Raw genomic sequence first — 19,506 nt, forward strand, 5'->3', positions numbered from 1 at the left:
GTTCTTTTTCTGGAGTCCTCACCACATTCCCATTTGATGCATTTTCTATAGAGTTCTCCTGAGACTTCCATTAGACATACTCTTGCCACGCACACTCACTGATGTCTCTACTATGAGAAGAGCCCCAAAGCCCAGATTCACCTTTGCACCTGTGCTGATGCACAGTTCAGGTTCTGGAGACAGTGGATGCAGAAACAGGATCTGCACTGGCTTTTATTCAGGGGTAATATGCAGCTTTACGTCTTTGCTGTGCCAGTGGTGTGGAGGGAACCATCCAGTTTGCAGATTCCTGGGAACCTTAGTGAAGTGAAAAACTGGCAAAAATGGAGGCTACATCTTCTTTAAAAGGAAGAAGCRTGTGTACCCCTCCACATGAGGCTGCCTGCATCCACTTTAGACTTTACAGGGAACTCTGAACAAACCTGTCTGGAACAGGACTAATGCACCAGGCTCTGAAGAAACCACTGTGGTGCTGCTGGCAATAATCAGTTCAGGGCTGCTCAGCTCCTTTCCAATCCAAGTGCAGACATAAATTTCAGTATCTGTGCGAGTGGAACCACCACTTCTGGAAAGGAAATGGAAACACCCAGTAAAGGTGGTTGTGAGTAAAGCACAAGGCTTCAAGCACAGCCACCTATGTGTTATTGTCACCCACAGATGGTCAGCTCTGGGTACCCTGCAGCCTCCTGRAAGCTGGAACAAGCATTAGAGGGCAGCAATTCCATTGTGATGCTGTTTGAGGCTAAAAGCAGTTAACTTTGGTCGTTTGGATCAAAACACCAGTGTGAAGTCATCCATCCAGGTTTGTGAAGAAATCACTGGCCATTTTACTCTGAACTTTGGCACCACATTTCTCCCTCAGTCTCAAAAGCTTATGTTTGCTAAATTTCATGCTGTCAACATGCATCTTTATTCTTTGCAAAAACTGTAGGAATTCTTGCTCTCCTTGTGTATTTTGCAAATAATCTCTACATACACAGAATTTCATTCCAGTGTGTAAAAGGTTGTGCAAGACTGACTGTTTTAACTACAGATTTCCAAAAGCCTTGTTTGGCTGCTTCATAAAATCAGAATACTTGGTGTATGTGGTGTGGCTAGGATGGAGTTAATTTTCTTCACAGCAGCCTGTACAGTGCTGTGCTTTGGTTTTTTGACTGAACCAGCACTGATAACAGGYGTTGTTTTAGCTGGTACTGAGCAGTGTTTGCACAGCACCAAGGCCTTTTTCTATCCCCACCCTGCCCCACTGGGGAGGAAGCTGGGGCTGCACAAGAGRCTGGGAGAGGACACAGCTGGGACAGCTGACCCAGGAGATGCAATATCCCAGACCGTGTGACATTGTGCTCAGCAAGAAATGCCAGGGGAAAGGAGAAGGATGAAGGGGGAATGCTCAGAGTTATGGTGTTTGTCTTCCCAAGCAAYGATCAGGTGTGTCAGGCCCTGCYTGCCAGGAAGCAGCTGTGCTGTGCCTGTTAATGGGAAATGGCAAAGGAATTCCTTACTTTGCTTTGCTTGCACATGCAGCTTTCATTTGCTTATTAAAYTGCCTTTCTATCAACCCACAAGCTTCCTTTCTTCTGCCCTTCCAATCCTCTCCCCCAGCCTGTCAGGGGAAAGCCATCAAGTGACTGAGTGAGGAGTTGGCTGCTAGCTGGGGCCACCTACTGCAGTCCTTTTTAGTGTCCAATGTGTGGCAAGAGGATTTTGAGATAACGCCCCTGATGAAAGTGTGCTAGGYAGAATTTATAGCTGTTACTGGCAGGGGTTTGTGCTTTTTGCCAAACTGGCACGTTAGTGACTGTTTTGGACTTTTGCTGTTTATTGTAGCACTTATCATCTAACTCTGCTGTGCAAGGGAACATTTTGTTATCAGCAATGTCCCCATGTCTGGGTTGGCACAGGGCCCAGACATCCCTGCTCTAYTGGACAGGCTGGAACACCACTGGAATGGGGTAATTCCCATTGCAGCTGCCCATAGGATGTTGGACATGGACATGGCTGGACATGGACAAGGGGCTGGGGAGGAGATGCAAGCAGGACAGCTGACCCCAGCTAAACAAAGTATTGTTCAACAGTAAGTAGAAGCAGAATCTTCAGCTTGTAAAATTAATGCAGATATACTGAATCATACTCTGCAATCAGTTGCATTTATGTAACTTCACATAGAATTATATATCTGCATGGGTGTATRTAAAGAACTAATAACTTATTTAGAATATTAAAGATCACGGACCTCTTAAACATAAATGGTTTCACATAAAAACCTGGTTCTGCTGAAGATAACAAAYACTAACTGTTTTCCAGGGTAAAACATCATTCCAAAGTTTACAAGTTTTTCTTTTTTTTAGTGAATATGGCTTGTGTTGCAATTTCATGGCTGTGCCAAACAAAAATAAATAAARCACTATTACAAAATATTAAAAACCAGATCTTTAAAGATGAAGCAATTATACTCTTTCACCATTTGAAATTAATTCTAATTAGCACTGAAAGTTTCCACCARGCTGAGAAGTTTACTTTCCTGTTGCAAGACTTCACTATTACCAAAGAGGTGTAGAGGCAAATATACAAAATAAAATGTTGATGCGTTTCATGCTACAATACTAAATTTATTTTCCAGTGGAAAATTACAACAGTTTGTGACATAGTAAAAGATAAAAAAAAGAAAATATTTGTTTAGTTTTTACACTTYTTTCATTCCTGTTCCATTCCTGTTTCTCTTTAAAATCCATGTTCTATTAGAAATGAAAAACCTGAAACAAAACTGAATAACACCATCCAAGTTTCAAAGTAAAACGACTTTAAAATTCCAGCCTGCTGAATGGTACCTAGTGTGATAAATGAAGTGCTGCAATTAAACAACTTACAGGACAGAAGCCCAGAAAGCTTAGCTAAAATTCTGCTGGAATAATGAGTTCATGGACTGTGTATCTATTTTCAGATGTAGTCATCCTGAGAAAAATCCATGTAAAATCTACACACAAGAGTATTTCCATTAGTGAAAACACTGTTAAATTGTAAGAGAAGATGCAGATGTTTCTATTACCCAGTTTCATCTAATCCCCTCTGCCACCCCCAGGCTGTCCTGTCACTGAACAGCTGCAGCTCTCAAAGCTTTCCTAACCAAGGGAGCTCCCTGTCCCAGCAGTCTAAAAGCGTATATGGGAYTGAGCACCAGGAGTTCTGAATTCTCATTTTGTTTCTCTCATTGCTGTTCCATGACCTGCCAGGTTAAATCACTTCCCTTCTCATTTCTGGGATGSGAAGGTGCTGCTGACTCTCTTCCCCCTTGCCAAGGCACTGAAGATGAGTGAAATCCATAGCATTCAGGTGTGCTGGATATGCAAGAACCAAACCAACAATGCAAACACACATCCTCTGAGAAGGGGTTCAAATGCCTCAGTGCTGAGATGTGTCCTGCCTTTGCCACTGTGTAGATGAAAGACGTGGAGGAGAGGCCACCCCTACAATCATATCTCACCAAGGCACTGCTGGAATGCAGAAMCACATCTCCAGATCTGCACTGGTTTTCCCTCTCAACTTTATGTGTGGAGAACACCCAACTCCTATAGCTTTCCATTCCTCATCTGTKCTGCAAAAGCATTACAAAATAAAGATAATCAGGGCTAAGGATCAAGGGCGGAGTCTCCATTCCTAGGGATTTAGAACTTAAAATTAAGTAAAAAGTAAGACAGAGTACTGGTTATAATGAAGAAGTGATAATATTATTCAGAAGGGACTACTGTCTCTTCCCAGAGAAAAGAAGCTGTTTTCTAAAGTGTGTATTTATAGGAATGAAACACCTGCCTGAGAAATTTCTCAATCCTGCTGGTAAAACATTAGGTTCCTTTGACAAAGCACACATCCAAACTACCAAGCATTACTGTTTTAAGGGTTTCTTAACAAACATGTTGTTCTGCACAATGACTGCTGGCGGGTTAAGAGCTCCCAGACTCATCAGTCCTTTTCACAACAAGATCCCCTCCAAAATCACAGCCATAGAGTTCTACCCGAAGGGCAATCCCACGGTACCACGTTTTTGGAACAATGCGGATGAACCTGGACAGGATGGGTGGGTTAAAAAAATTCTTGACATGCCCATTGCTGTTTTCATTRCCCAAGAAAACCTGGAAATACAAAAATACAATTAGTTAAAAGGTAGCACTTGAAAAAAACCCTGTACTTTCTCTTAAAACAGTTCCAAGCTGGTGCATTAGCCACACCCAGGGTGCATGGACTGGCTCATTTCTGGTTTTACATGAGACCACATACAATCTCTTCCTAATGTGCAGGGTTAAAAGTAGTTCAGGTGAGCAATAGCTGAGTCTGAACRGATTAAACAGCCTTGGTTTCCATCTACACCAGAAAACTTGCCATTCCAATTTCTAATGGACCAAGCCCTCAAACTTCCCTTATTTTACTGCTGCTAATAGCTCTTGTGGGTTAGGTAGGTGTAAGATAATACAGGAAAAAATAGAAAGTACTGTGTCTGCTCTGTGGGCACCTGAAGTTCCCCAGCTCTGCTACAGCAATACTGCTCACGAACATTAATTTCATTTATAAAATCAGGGCAGAAATAAAAAACTGAAAAGAGGCCCTGGGGAATCCACTGTTCATTCAAATTAAATGTCCTTGTGCATTCAAACTAAATGTCTTCCCTTACAAACAGTGYCAGCTCCTTTTATCTCAACACTGACTGCATTCTCTGCAAATATGGCATTCTTTTGTTTTATTATGATTAATTATGATCACTAAAAKCAGACAGATAATGTGACATTATCTGTCGTAACTCCAGCTCCCTAGCACTTTAAAGTCCTGTGAGAATATCAATTTGCTGTGCATTCTGCCTTTGAGCCTTGACTTTGTCCAGCACCTAAACCCCAGGAATAATACAATTGCCTAAGCTAACAGTGATACCTTTGGCACTGAACTTGAATCCTCTGTGTAGGATTTCCACTSGGAGGCGTCGTCACTGTACAAGAGAACATAAGTTTTCACAAAATTTTCAGTTGACATGGATGTGACCCCCTGYGTAGCAATAGCAGTGATCTTCTTAACTGTGAGGAGATCAATTTGCAGCCACTGTTGGTTGTTGTTCAACTATAGTTGATAAAAAAAAGTTTGTCTATTAGAAAACATGTCCRTGTCTGTATTTGCTTAAGTGAAAAATCTTATTTACAGGTAGTTAAAACTGTATCAAAACACATCAAAACTGTATCAAACAAATGCAGAATATTAAGGCTGAGGCAAGTCACAAGCATTTTTAGTGACCTATATAATTAATTTCATCACTGCAGGCAGGTAGTGTATCTCTAGTCTTAAGATTTACACTTTAATTTCTAATACATAATGAAAAGATAATACTTAATACTGATACCAAATGCTTATACAAAAAGCCAGTTTCCAGCAGATCTCAAGGTTCTCTGTGAAGAAATGCAGCTCYGTTTCAAAGACACAGAAGCTCATGTGCCTTGCTGAAGGTTACCCACCCCAAGATGCACTAGGCTGCACTACTTATAAGCCAAACCAGAAAGGGTTTCTTTAACCCTTTTGAGATGAATGTTCAAGACACACTCATCTCCTGAAATTAAATGGGATATTTCCACAGGGAAGTTCTGCAGCCTGCAGCCCAGAGGGCACCATCCATCTCTTAAAGTATGATTTCCTTGCTGYAGCCAGRAGCTCAACAAATTTTCTGCTGGAARAGTTGAGTGTTGCTCTCCCCAAAGAATAGTTGTGAAGTGACCCCATCATGCTCAGCACTGGACAGAGTGCAGGAAGCACAACAACCACACAGGCAGCGTGAATTCATAAACCAGCTGCCCTTGCCACCATCCCTGTTTTTCTCTTGTTACCTTGGCTCGCCAGGCATTCATCTTTCCCTGCTGATTGAGACGAGCAAGTGAAGCAYCCCATGTGTTAAACCAGGATGTCTTGGTAGATGAGGCTGTTATCTGGGTACTCCTGATCTGTCCACTTTCCATTCCAAGTGGCAAAGAGCAACCTGTTGAGAGGAGCACTAGGTCATCTCCAGTACACCCAAGCAGCCAGAGCCCAAGTGACAATGTTGGAATGGAGAAGACTCACAGCTTTCAGCTTAATTTAAAGTGATAGGGTAAAAAAATTTGTCAGAATGGAAACACCAACACTTGACCAATTCTTACCATCTACTTCACAGCCCAGAAGCTCCATGCGAACAGTGGGCCTGTTGTAGACCTCAGTGGGGTAGAGTCTGATGTACCTAGCAATAATAGGGGGATCAATGATGTTCTCTTTTATCTCATAGGCATTGGAATTGCCTTCAAAAATCTGTTAAAAAATAAACAAACAAAAAAATCCACACATACTTAATTTAATGCAAACACAAGCCTAGATGCTGTAAGCCTGCCATGTTACAAATGTAGTAACTTTTTGGTGTCCTTAGCCTCATCCACAGTGATGGCACACCCTATGGTGCCGGCTGCTTAAAATATCTCATAGTCCCATCTCAGCATATTTGGAGGAGTCTGAAGGCCTCAGTTTAAATAAGCAACCCTTTTTATGTAAGTCTGAAAGAAAACATGAGAAAACAAGCAAAAGGAGAGATAAAGGTTTTCAATTTGGGAGTTACACCACAAAAATCTCATGGTAAAACTGAAAGGAGCTGTAACAGGGAGGCCTGGAGAGCTGGGCACAAGATGAACCTCTTTCAAATGAACCACACTCATCACACAAGCCCCTTCTGCAGGCAATTCAGGCAGTTCAACATTCAACTGCTGGGACAGATGAAAGGGAGGGATGAGATGCAGAATCTAATCYCAGATGAGGTAAGGGTCTGATTTTTAGTTCAGCTTCCCACTTCCTTGGAAAAAGCTGCCATGGGCTTAGGCAGTAATAGTAGGAGATGCTGGTGAGCAAGCCAGACTCTACAGAGTCAAGGTCACAAGGCCAATCCAAACCCCAGTCAAAGCAGTTTCTCACCTTACAATTTGTCTTCTGAATTTTATTTGGAAAATGCCCTTTGGGGCTTCAAGCTGTACCTATTAATGTTCTGAGTRCCATAATATTTTCCACTCTCTCTTAACATTAAGCAAAACTCACTGCATCACTCAGTGATGCTGCCTAGGTTGTTGCAACCCCCATGGCACAGACAGACCTTTCCTGTTGGTGAGCCATCTCCTTTGAAGGTGTTCCATGTCCGTTTGTCTCTGCTGTAAACAAGAAAGTACTTCTGGATGTACAAGGACTTAAAGAACTGCTTTGCTCCTTGTGTCTGTATCCCAGTGAGTAGAACTTGTCTCCGAAAGTCCACCTAGGAACAGCAAGGAGCATTTATAAAGTCAAGAATGCACAGCAAGTTCCATGTAATTCTTTGGCATTTCCACAGTAACTTTGAGCTCTGCATTTTAACAYCCACAACACTAACACTCTGAAGGAACAGCAGATACCGGAGTCCAAATTAATGCTCTCTCACTCTCATTTCATTTGTGTATTTGTGTGTGCATTTAATTTCAGAGGCCATTTTCCAGGGTTCAGCACTGCACCACAAAGRCACCTCAGAAGTATCTGTGTGTCTGTGATGGGCAGAATTCCCCCCACCCATTTTATAGACAGGCAAAAGGAGCACAGAGAAATTAAAGGCTCACASTTTTATAAGCCACCTCTAATTTTAGATACCTAGGCTGCAAAAAGGCATATGACACTCTGAAGTGCTGAAAAGCCACCATTCCTGCTGATATCTTATCTAAGCACTTAGCACATAAAAACAAATCTGGAAGGTGTTCCTATTAGCAATGAAACTCTGTCTTTAGAATATGCCCTCCACACCTCTGCAGGCTTCACTGCAGTAACCTCAGCTTCTCCCTACCACAGCCCCCTATTAAATTCTTTCTCCTCCCAATATTATTTCCATCTCCCAACCTTCCACCCCTACTTCACTTCCACTAACTTGCTTGTTGCAAGCCAAACACAACGGCCACCTGCTGAACTTGAGCCTTCCCTGTCTTTTCAACCAATTTTAATGAGATTTATAAGAAATCAGCTACCTCCCCCTAAATTTGGGTGTAAATTTGCGATACAGAAGTCACTAGGATGGAAGAAAACCACAGAGGTGAGGTGATTGAATGATATAGTAAAGTCATAATTTTAAGTTTAGTTTCCCTGTGAAGCCAACTGTGCTGTGTCAAGTTGGACATAGCATATAAACCAAGCAAAAAACAATCTGAAGCAAGGCTTGAGGATATCAGACTTAAAATGACCACTCAAGAAACATATACATACAAATACGTACTGTTAGGTAGACAAAAGAAAAAAAGAAAGTAGTAGAAAGAATGACTCCATTTGCCTACAAAATTGTTACAATCTAAATTGTGAGGGTAACTGTCCAGTCAATGGGCCTCAACAGCAGTAGAGACTCCAGGAAAGAAGAACAGTTTATGGCATCACCARTCTTGCCACATCTTTTCAGTTTTCCCCAGGAGCCTTCTCAATGACAAGAGCAGCTTGACTTTCTAAAACAAGCTGTAGGAAAATYGTAACTCCATGATGGAAAAGCACAAGTTGCACCTTACCTGGATCCAAGGGAATTCTTCCTCCATTGTAGCACTCCAAGCATTGTATGATCCAGAATTGTTTAATCGGGCTAATTTAGGTTCCCAATAGTCTAGATAGAAAATATGAATAAAGCAAGAATTTTAAGAGAAAAAAAAAAATCGAGGATATAATTAGCCTCAAGGGCTTAATTTCTCTTTCCCCCACCCAAAGGATAAAAAAAAAAGAAAAAAAAAAATTGAAATAAAAAGGATTCTAAAACCATAAGCTAGGACAATTTGGACATGGTCAGCAACTGAAAGTCATCTGTAGTCTGCAAAGCTTTAAAGTTGGCAGAATGAGAAAAATAACAGCCTTTAATGTAATATACTGTCTACTAATTTGGAACCAGGGTACAAAATTTGCTAAACAAGTTTTGGCCCCCAGCAGGATCAGACACAAAACGTACTCTACATTCATGGAAGAGAGCTCCCCTCTGTATGGGTTACAAGTTAACAACTGATACATATAGCAAAACAGCTTTCAAGCCTTCACAGAACTCCATCAGGAATGAAAGAAAGAAAATCAAATCCACAAAAAAATATGTTTTACAAAATATATAATTTATTCTTYATTTCATGTGAAAGGATGTGCATTCCTGCATTTGCACCTGTACACCTTGATTTGACACAGTCCATTTAAGTTTCATAGAATATTTTGTTAGAATTTATCTCATTTTAGTACCACAGAAAACTTGACAAATTAAAGACTYGATGATTGCTCTGAATGCCAGGGCTCCCAAATCTTTCATAATATATTTTGTCCTGTCACATCCTATACCAAATGCAAACCTCAAAAACTTTTTGAATGCTTGGTGTTCATTTCCAAGCAGGGAACCCAAAGGATAAAAAGAATGCTGGATTTGTTCCTGGTAATTCAGTAGGCCACAGACAGAGCACTCTCTGACTCTCAAGCTTGTGATACTGACAGCGGTCCTGTGATAAAATACATTGATGATGGCAACCTAACACAGCTCCCAGCCTCTGCTTTACAGCATTGGGGAGATTTTTATCCTGACAKCTGATTCACTGCTGAACTGATCTTGAAACACACAGGAGACAGCAAAAGAATGGGAAAGTGCAACACTTTGCTGGGGGAATTGGGGAGCATGCACAGATCTTTCCAAGGATTAACTCACCAATGTGATGTGAAGCATCGATCTGTGAATCAAGGATAGCTCCACTTGCCAGACCCATGGGAATCCTGCACTCTGAAGGGAGCACAGTAAGTTTGTTGTTAAAGAAAATGAGGGCTATTCCAATACATATTCTGGTGAAATCTAAGACAACATCACTCAGAACAATTTCTAGTAATTCTATAACACCACTCTCTTGCCCAGAGAAGTCTAAATTGATCTCTGCAATTTCTCTCAACGGAATTAATCCACTGGTTGCTGCAGGGAAACCTCAAATTCAAAGCTAGCATGCTAAAGGAATAAAGGTAGTATTCTAAATAATTCAAAGCTAGCATTGCTGAAAGCTAAATTTTTTTTCCTCTAGAACAAATTTACAGTAACCCCTCCATCATATCATTGATCATAGATAATTTCCTCTGTCATTTTTTTTTGCAGACTAATATCCCAAATTTATTTTAATTGATGCTGAAAGAGTAGAGAAGATTTCATAGTTTGACTCCCCGAGCCAAAAACCACTTCAGTTCAATACCTTTCTCAATAACCAAATAGGATGCCTGCATTCCTGCTTGCTGGTATTCCCCCACTTCAGTGTCTAAAAGCCACCAGCCAGGTCTCTGTGGCTTCATTTCAATTGTTCTAAATGAGCCTTGAAAAAAGGAAGAGAAATGTATTAGAAACATTGGTGTTACAAGGTAGATGTCAATGAGRCTGAATTTTAAACCAAAGACCTTCCTGTTACCTAATCCTGAAAATTCGAATACACATTCCAGCAAAAGCAGTAACTTCCACCATCACTGTGATTTTTTTTCTTAGCAAGCAAATTCTAGCTGGAGACTGAGATTGGAATTAAGTGGCCAGACCAAAACCAACCTTTGCAGATGGTTCRAAGTACAAAACCTTGGATGTCTGTGTGCATCAACAGATGCCTGCACATTACCTGCAATGGTGAACTGTGTAATGAACAGTGTTTATCACATAATGTAGGGATGCTAATTCTGTGGTGCTGGTTATGATGCTTATTCCTGGTGCACCAGTGTGTTGTTCAAGTAATGAAAAGGACTGATGTAAAGAAGCCAAAACCAGAGGTGGGAAAATTAGACGTATGGGCCTTCCCCTCACTTTCTGCATAATCTAGGAGTGCCAAGGATTGAGCAGGAAACTGATATGGTTTCACTTGCTTGCTGCAGTTTTTAGAAAGCACATGACATGCTTTCATTGCTTTCTTTATATTCCTAGTTACTGCAGACAATTTGATCTCCTTGTCTTCTCTTTCCTTGAGCTCTTGTAGCTGGCAACACAGGCTTCTAAATGCTGTTATTGTACACTGGCACTGCTGACAGTGACGTGGCAAAGGACTTTATCCTGTACTCTAATGAATACTTATAGCCTATTTCCTTTCTCCCCAGGCATAAGAATTCTCCTAGGGCTGCCACTTGTTCTTTCTGTTCAGTATCACACTTACTCTGACATTTAAAAACCCCAAACTCTCACCATGTGGACACCTTTACATTGGTATGATGATGACAGACTGCAATGGTCACCACTTAGAACTCTGCTCTGATGCTTACCTGGGAGGAGAGTGTAGGTACCAAGCTGATGCTCTGGCTCTCCGTGCTCTATGAAGGTCTGYCCATGAAAATGAACAACATGAATGTCTCTTGGCCCACCCATATTCAGYAAGTGCCATCGGACTGTTTCACCTTCATACATCTTCAAGCCTTGCAAATTGTTGGTAATCCCATTAATGGCTGAAAAAAAAAATGGTCAGTCAGAAAAACTGCTCATAAAACAGGTCTCAAAACATTAGAATGTAATTACTGAAATTAGCAAAACATTTAATGAACTCATGCGCTTGGGAAAAACATCTTTTTTTCCAATTCAAAGTGCAACACACTTTATGGTCTATGAAAAACAGACCTCAGAAAATCCAGGGACCTCATCAGAGCACAGCTTGTTAGAGATCCATACCAGACAGGAGAAAAAAGAGATATGAATGTAAGATGTTTATCCAAACCACGTTCTGTAGCTCCCAATTCAACAGGAACTCTGTCACAATTGACATCTTTGATTAATAACTGATTTTCAGATCACATTTTCAGAAGGCAGATTCCAAGTCTCAACCTGTCCTTTTCAAACACGGTCACTCACAGCACACAAGCATCAGCTTTTYAAAGGTAGAAAACACGGAGTTTCACTACTGACCATTATTTCAAAGAGAAAAAAGGATTACCTTTGAACAGTCAGCCACTTACTTAACTCTGCAGGACAAAGTCCTCTATATCCACAGAGAGGTACATGAAGAGGTGCTCTACAGCTGCTTCAAAAGACTTCAACAGAACTACCTGATTTGTCAAATTACTAAAATATTTTTAAATCTCTTGCAAAAAGTTGTCAGGSTACTAGGTTCTTATTGAAAAGAGGGATGCTTTTGTTTCATTTCTTTTTTAATATAGGAGGGAATATGTATGTAAATGAAAGAGAGAAATTTTCTGTTGAGAGTTTCAGTCTATTATGTCCTTTCATCATTTTAATAGCAAATTTCCAGTCATTGCTAATTTTTACATGTAAACCCATGACTATTATGAGTACAATGGATAACAACAAAAACAACTTACACAACTAAAGCATAGGATTTACACATGCTGAAAAAGACTGTGAGCTGAGATACCTCTCCCAACATCTCTCCCTCCACCCCAATAAATGGAATACTTAGCAAAATGAAGTACCATAGAATTTGTGGCATTGCTGTGTTTCTTGGTTCTTCTCACGACAAGACCTGCCAGAATGTTTGTCRAAGTACCAGCTTTTCTCTTCATCAAAGACCATAAAAAGCAAGAAAAAGTCTCGGGTAGATATCCTGCTGCTGTTTGATTTACTGAAGGCTCCTTTTTCACAGATCAGTATTGGCCCAATCAAACCAGACTGAATGTCTTTCTCCTAGAAGGCAATAAACAAAGATGTAAAAGTGGTTTTCCCAAAAGATGTAAAAAACCCCCATAGCATTCTGCAGGAATGCATCAGGCCCTAAAAATYTAAAGCAGGTCCCAGAATTACTGGCCCCTTCTACCTTTACTCTCTCYTTCTCAGTCTACTAGAGTTCCATAGCTTATGTCCTGCCTTAACTGTGTGCAAGAAATAAAATATCAGGTGGGAACACTGGGCCCAAAAGAACGGACAGCTATCCAAAAATGCGTTCTGCATCTTGCACTTCTATGTGCAATAACATCATTTGGAGATATTCAAAACACAACTGAACACGGTCCTGGACAAACTACTCCAGCTGACCTTGCTTGGGCTGGGGTGGTGGACTGGATGATTTCCAGCAATGCCTTCCAATGTAAATGTTTCTAGGATTCTGTGATCAACCCCAGCAACACCACCACTTCTACTTTCATCTCCTTACCATGTTTAAATCAGAGTAGTAGATCCAGGACCGACAAGCTGCTCCTGGCTGCACAGGGCCCGATCGCGTGTTTGCATACCATACATATATGTAGCTGTTATTYGGCTGAACTTCATCATCTGCCTTAAACCAAGCAGTAGATTCATCATCATAAATGCTTCCCTCTGAGGACTTTTCATAGAGGAGTCCATGAGCATGGAGGGAATATGGTCTGGATGCCAGATTCTTAAAATGAACCTAAAAAAAAAAAAAAAAAATTCTGTTCAGCCAGTTCAGGCCCAAACCAAAGTCTCCACACACTACACTTCCATGACCTCAAACCAGAGTCAAAATTTATATAAAGGTCAAAGGCAACATTGTACATACAAAAGCCAGCAGAGAGAGCTTTTTCCATCTCCATGCAGAGTAACCACCTTGGATGCAGGTAGTTAATGAAAAATCAGAAAGCACGAGTCTAGCTACCTGTCTTCCACCACACCTAGCCTCCCAGGACATTTACTGCTGCCCCTCATACCTGGAGCTGCMTAGTTACTGCAAGCAGGGAAATGGGGAATTTATCTCTGATGCTTTGCTGCAGTCATGGCAATAAAAATGTAAACAACTCTAGACCTCTGTATGTATCATTCTTGCTGAAATCAGTGCTTCACATTTGCACCAGAAAAACACCAGGAGAGGGGAATTATATATTTACCTCTCCTTAGAGAATGACAGTCCCAAGCTATAAAATCTTTTTCTTCTCTTGCTCGTGTTTCAAACATAGCTCGGTGTGCTTCTGTTGCACACCACTGCTACTGAAAAAAGCACTGAGGTCTATTCTTCCTATCTAAGTCCATCCCTGCATGTTGGATCATTGAATAAAGAAGGACGAGAGAAGGGAAGTTTAATAACAATGTGCTTCCTAATGCAGATACACAGAGGTATCACCAGAGAAATAATTCCCCTCCATCTTTGTTGATTGTACCAGAACTATCCAGCACACTTACATAGTAGAATTATTTAGAGGAGATGATATATTTTTCCAAAAAGTAATATATTAATCTTGAACACAAATGTAGTAATTTCTGAGAAAACTCATTTTTCATTAACATTAAACCTAAATCTCATTTTACATTAGACTGATAAGCCAGTATTTAATGTTGGGAAACATAAGAAAGAAATTTGCTGTGGACAGGAGAGAAAAAAGGTGTTTCAAAGAAACATCACAGTGCTTGCATGTCCACAATGTAATTTCTAGCTTTGAAAACTGTTTCCCCTTCATCATCTTTTAGAAATGTGTGGTATTTTTAGATCCATTCTGTCATACTCCAAGRTCACTGTAAGAATTTTATCCTGCACACACAATCAAAACATTGACCTACTAGGATAACATCGTCCACTTCAGCTCGGATAACTGGYCCCAGGATGCCAAGATGTTCTGTGTATTCATCTTCATCCTGAGGAGTTGTAAAGGTACTGTCTGTATAGCTCTGGAAAATCACTTTACGTCTGGTGCCATCTTTACAGGTTTTGTCACTCCTCATTGTACTGAAAGGAAAACCCCAATTAAAATCCCACACATGAATCAGAAATMATAGCTTTGATGAAACCTGAGAACTCATACAGCAGAAACATTTTAGAATTCTGTGAATATAGACAATAAACACTCAAATGGCTTCAAACTGTGACAGGGAAGGTTTAGATTRGATATTAGGAACAATTYCTTCACCAAACAGGTTGCCAGGGTCTGGGACAGGCTGCAGAGGGAAGTGGTTGAGTCTCTGTCCCTAGAAATGTTTAGAAGACATGTGGATGTGGTACTGAGGGATGTGCTTTAGTGGTGGACCTGGCAGTGCCGGGTTAAAGGTTGGATCTTAAATGTATTTTCCAACCTTCTATGATTCCATGAAATGAGTGCCAGATTATTCTGAAAATCATGGTCTTCAATGTTTAAACTATCTGGTTCTACCGTTGGATAGGAGATCCCTCAACCATTTGGTCAACTATCACTGAAAAACTCCAACGAGTCTCTCAAAACCCATCTGAGCTCTATTTTTCTTTTTTCCTTAGCCTTAATCTGAACTGGAGCTTGGCTCAGTGTAGTGAGCCTATCACCTGCACGCTGCTRTCTCACAGATCTTTACATCTGATAACACCTGCATTTTGCATCAGAGAGCTGGTATGGTAAAGTAAGTTTTTAGACATTCAAACTGCTGTCCAGATCTCAAATAGAAACATTAAAATGCTATTACRACTCCCTAAAAACTGTGGCTTATTATCAGTTCTGCAAAACACAGAAATTTAATCACAGTTACATAAGATAAAGGTTGGTTTTCAGCTCTTCAACACACTGAGACAGGATATGCCATAGGCTCTGTTAAATTCACAGCTCACACCAACTGAGGATGAGCCTCACTKGAGAGATCTATACAGAGGTCTAAGCATAAAAAAAATATTGATTTTGCAAGTGCCCAAAGAAACTGTCTTGTTTCTGCCATTTTGCAAGTGCCATTTACATGGACTGAGGTGAGGCAGGAGTAAACCTGGAGAATAGTGAAGAAGTTTAATTTTTATTTCCATCAAATAAAATAGAAATTCAGTTTGAGAAATAATTCATGTTTAGAGATTAATTTTGCATAATGAAAATGTTCTTGCTCCTGTTTTGGCTGCTTTTGATAAAAATCCAAAGTTATGCAAATTTTGGTTTAGCTTTTTGATGAAAAGTGGCAAAGAATTTTATGGCTTGTTGGGTGTGCATTAATCCTAACCTGTATGAATTAGAGTGAATTTTTAGTAGTGTTTCTATCAGTGTATTCTCATATATTCTTTGCTGTGGCATAGTAGCCAGTCTTCCCTGACAAAATGTAAGAAAACCCCTCAACATTAGGGTTTGTGATCCAGTCACCTTGTGATTTCTCTAAACAGCAGGAGCAACAATGCAATACTTCATGAAGCTTAATTTTTACTTTTAGTATAAGACAGTCACCAGTGGGGTTAATCACTTAGCAACTTTCACATACTTTTCAATACTGCAGCCTTGTGAAGTTGGAAAGTGCTATTATCCCATTTTCCAACAGCGAACTGAGACACCAGAACCATTTCTTCCTAGTGCTAGAAACTGATTTCATCTGCATATGTGCACATCCCATTCTAGATTCCGGGAAAGAATCCATTCAATTCCTGGAAAGACTTTGCATGAGGAAGTCTCTGTCCTGTGTTTAGGTACCAAGAACTGAAGGACCAAGTAAAACAGATCATTCAAGTACACAAAACAAGCTGCAAGATTCCCACTTGACCTCTTACAATGAGTTCTCTAACTGATGCATTAAAGACTATTTCTAGTGAGTCTATAAAAGGGGGTTAAAAAAAAATAGAGTTCTTATCTGTATTGTCCTTAATTATAGTAATCTTGCTCTGACATTTCTAAGGGCTGTGAGTCTCCTGTGGAAAATTATGATTCTGCCACTGAAATGTTGGAGATCACATGGGACATTACAGATCCTTTTAAGTTTATCAGTGAACCAACATTCTTCATGAAGGTGTCAGGATGGTGACAAATGAAAGACAAATGCAGATAATTTAGACAAACCTTTTCTTGTATCCTGCATAGTTCCAGCAGACCTCTTTAGCTGCAATGTAGTATCTCCTCTCGTTGCCTCTGCTGCGCAGATAGTGCTCAGCAATGTCATCAGGGTCACGCTGCCTGCTGACATTCACCTTGGGGTCAGTCATGTAGGGATCATCAAAGCTCACATACTGGTACTCGTATTCCCAACCCGAGCTTTCGTCGTTGTAGGATTCTCCTATCGGATACTCGTAGTCTCCATCTTCTCGGGGAAGCCCAATTGTGATGGATGGCCTAAACTGCCGYGGGGTGAGGGTGTCTCCATGGCTGGCCCTGCTCAGATTTGCTGTCTGGCTGACCTCACTGGGTACCCTGGTGGTGTCTGTGTGGTTGGCTCCACCTGGAAACAACGTACGGCCAAACCCTGCCATGGATTTTCTGGGGTTTTTGGGGTTTCTACTCCTTGGGCTCAGCAAGTTTGTAAACTTTGGAACTTCCTCCTTTTTCCTTCGGATCTTGATGAAGGTGCCAGAAGTACTCAAGGTACCATTGTTGTTTCCCTCCTTTCCTTTCTGAGTTGGATGCAYGTGGCTGCCCTTCTGGTTCTTCCCCATTAGATCTGAGAACCCTTGATACTTCTTCATGTCCTCCTTTTTTATGGATGTTGTACTGTTTCTGCCATGATGATTTAACTTACCACCAACAGATTTATCTAAATTTGCTTCTAATCCCAGACTCGTCTTTGCAGACACCGAATTCCATGCCTCATCAGTCATTTTAGAAGAATATTTCCCAGMTGCAGATAATGATGCTTCTAGTAAATTCTTCACTACAGCAGGGCTGGAATTAGGGCTTGCATTGCCTAACGTATGATCTAAAGAAAAAACATCTGCTGGTTTATCTTTGGATATCCTGATCTCAGAAAGGCTGGATGCATTAGACCCRTCTCCTACTGTAAGGTCCAAATCAAGTGTCAAGTTAACTGCATGCATGGCATTTTCCATCTTCTTTTCCTCCTCTTCCAGATCATCATCATATTCATTTGGAAGCTGGCCAGTTCCCACCATGGTTTGATTGGCTGTGTTCTCTGTATGAGGCACAGAATGAGATGCATTGTCTTTGTCAGAAAATGAGACATTTTTATTTCGGATATAATTTAGAAGGGCATTCATCTTTTGGACAGAGTAAAACTTCATGGCCAGTGAGCTTCGCCTTTTCCTGTTAGTGGTATAATTTCCTCTTCCTGTGCTTTCCTCTTCATGTTTTTCTGGAAGAAATTCATTATCCTTTTCACCAGTTAGAAGCTCTTCTGCAACATTCACTGGGCTTTCCCCATTGGTCAGCAAGTATTCACCTGCAGACATGTTACCATGAAGTATTTCATAGTTGCTTTGGCTTCCATTCTCAAATACCAAATCRACCTCTCCATCACTTGTGACAGCTAAAAATAAATCCTCTTCTGCTACGACTGATGTGTGATTTAAATGGAATGTTTCGGCCTTGACTGGGGGAAGGGGGGTGATATGAGTTTCTAAGAACTTAGACTTGTTTGTTGTTCCATTAYTATTTATAGCTGTCAGACCTGAGCCAGCTGCCACCTCAGAACTCGTGGCATCAGTGTCTTCATACTGATCCCAGGCCAGTGCTGTAAGATTTTGTTTTTCCTCATCTCCTGCTGCCTTCCTTGAGCTTCGGATGGAGTAAATGGAAGCCAGGTAATCCTGATAATCCAGTTCCTCCTTCTCTTCCTCTTCTTCTAGCAAACCTTCCTCAGCTGAGGTGGAAACAGCCTTCCTTTCAGTCTTGGTGGGAGTTAAATTCACAACATCAAATGTTTCATCTTCCTCATAGTCACATTTGGCATCTCTGAATCTCAGCCTCATGCCGTAACTCATCTCTGGGGTGCCCCAGGATGCCAAAAGCCAAGTACCTGCAATTGAAATAAAAGTGTCATCAGAGTGGACATTGTCCGTCATGTAAATGGCCAAGGCAAATTGTTGAGGTTGCTTCTACAGCATCTGCTATAGTAGAGTGCTAATCTCCATCTGGGATATTCCTGAGCTCTCATTGCAATGAAAAGTAATTAATAAATGTAAATAYCTAAGTGCACATGTAAATAAATACATCTAGGAGACAGAACTCTCCTTCATAGATTAATCTATAACTAGAACCTGAATCCAAAAATAACCCGTGAAAGAGATGGATATGAAAAAGAAAGAACAAATTAAAGGATCCTATGTTTAGATCTAGATCTAAGATGTCTGAAGAGACTTCTTGAGATAAAGTTTCAATTTTATCCTGTCCTTAGGGGTGTATGCACTGGTACACAGAACAYTCTGTGCAGAACAAATATGTTCTGAGGCAATGTTGGCAAACATCTGACAAACACAGTGTTTTAAAGCTTATGAATGAGTAACAGATGATCTTTAATAAGTACAATAGGAATAAAGCAATTTGAATTTCCAATCTGACACAAAATACTAAGATGCCAATCTGAAGCATTTCAGATTAATTTAAAAGTTTTTATAATTCCTCCTAAACCTTATCAGAAGGCAAGTTCTCTCTTTGGAAACTAGGATCTTCAGAGAAGAAAATAAAAACTGTTTCCCTACAGTTCCTCCACTTACCACCATTGTCCATTTCCACTGTGACTGATTCTCCACTCATTGGAAAAAGGTTCAATGTATCTTCATATTTCCCATGGTAGAGAAAAGAGTGTCCAGAAAGGCGAACAGAGACAATTTCATCATGAGTGCCAACGCTGGAAAAATGCCACTGAACCACAGTATCTCGGCAAAATCCAAGGATTTCACTGCTGTCAGACACGTAGCCATTTATTGCTAAAAGAAAAGCAAAGTA

The 19,506-nt window shown here is 40.6% G+C and overlaps 1 protein-coding gene across 1 annotated transcript in view; it reads right to left on the reverse strand.

The window, feature by feature from the left end:
* Positions 1–2,588: 2,588 nt before the first annotated feature.
* F5 (coagulation factor V) overlaps positions 2,589–19,506 on the reverse strand; it is a 32,321-nt gene continuing 15,403 nt past the window's right edge. Inside the window, exons 12-25 of the mRNA XM_057364196.1 lie at positions 19,275–19,487; positions 16,672–18,577; positions 14,465–14,630; positions 13,107–13,343; positions 12,430–12,640; positions 11,272–11,451; positions 10,233–10,349; positions 9,707–9,778; positions 8,550–8,641; positions 7,136–7,291; positions 6,165–6,309; positions 5,856–6,004; positions 4,918–5,100; positions 2,589–4,127 (exon numbers count right to left, since the gene is read on the reverse strand). Coding sequence (XP_057220179.1) covers positions 3,939–4,127; positions 4,918–5,100; positions 5,856–6,004; positions 6,165–6,309; positions 7,136–7,291; positions 8,550–8,641; positions 9,707–9,778; positions 10,233–10,349; positions 11,272–11,451; positions 12,430–12,640; positions 13,107–13,343; positions 14,465–14,630; positions 16,672–18,577; positions 19,275–19,487 — 4,016 coding nt within the window. The 3' untranslated portion in view covers positions 2,589–3,938. The remainder of the gene's footprint in view (positions 4,128–4,917; positions 5,101–5,855; positions 6,005–6,164; positions 6,310–7,135; positions 7,292–8,549; positions 8,642–9,706; positions 9,779–10,232; positions 10,350–11,271; positions 11,452–12,429; positions 12,641–13,106; positions 13,344–14,464; positions 14,631–16,671; positions 18,578–19,274; positions 19,488–19,506) is intronic.

The sequence above is a fragment of the Malurus melanocephalus genome, unplaced genomic scaffold, assembly GCF_030028575.1.
Source record: "Malurus melanocephalus ecotype Western Australia unplaced genomic scaffold, MMel_1.1 scaffold_36, whole genome shotgun sequence".
Lineage (NCBI taxonomy): Eukaryota > Metazoa > Chordata > Aves > Passeriformes > Maluridae > Malurus > Malurus melanocephalus.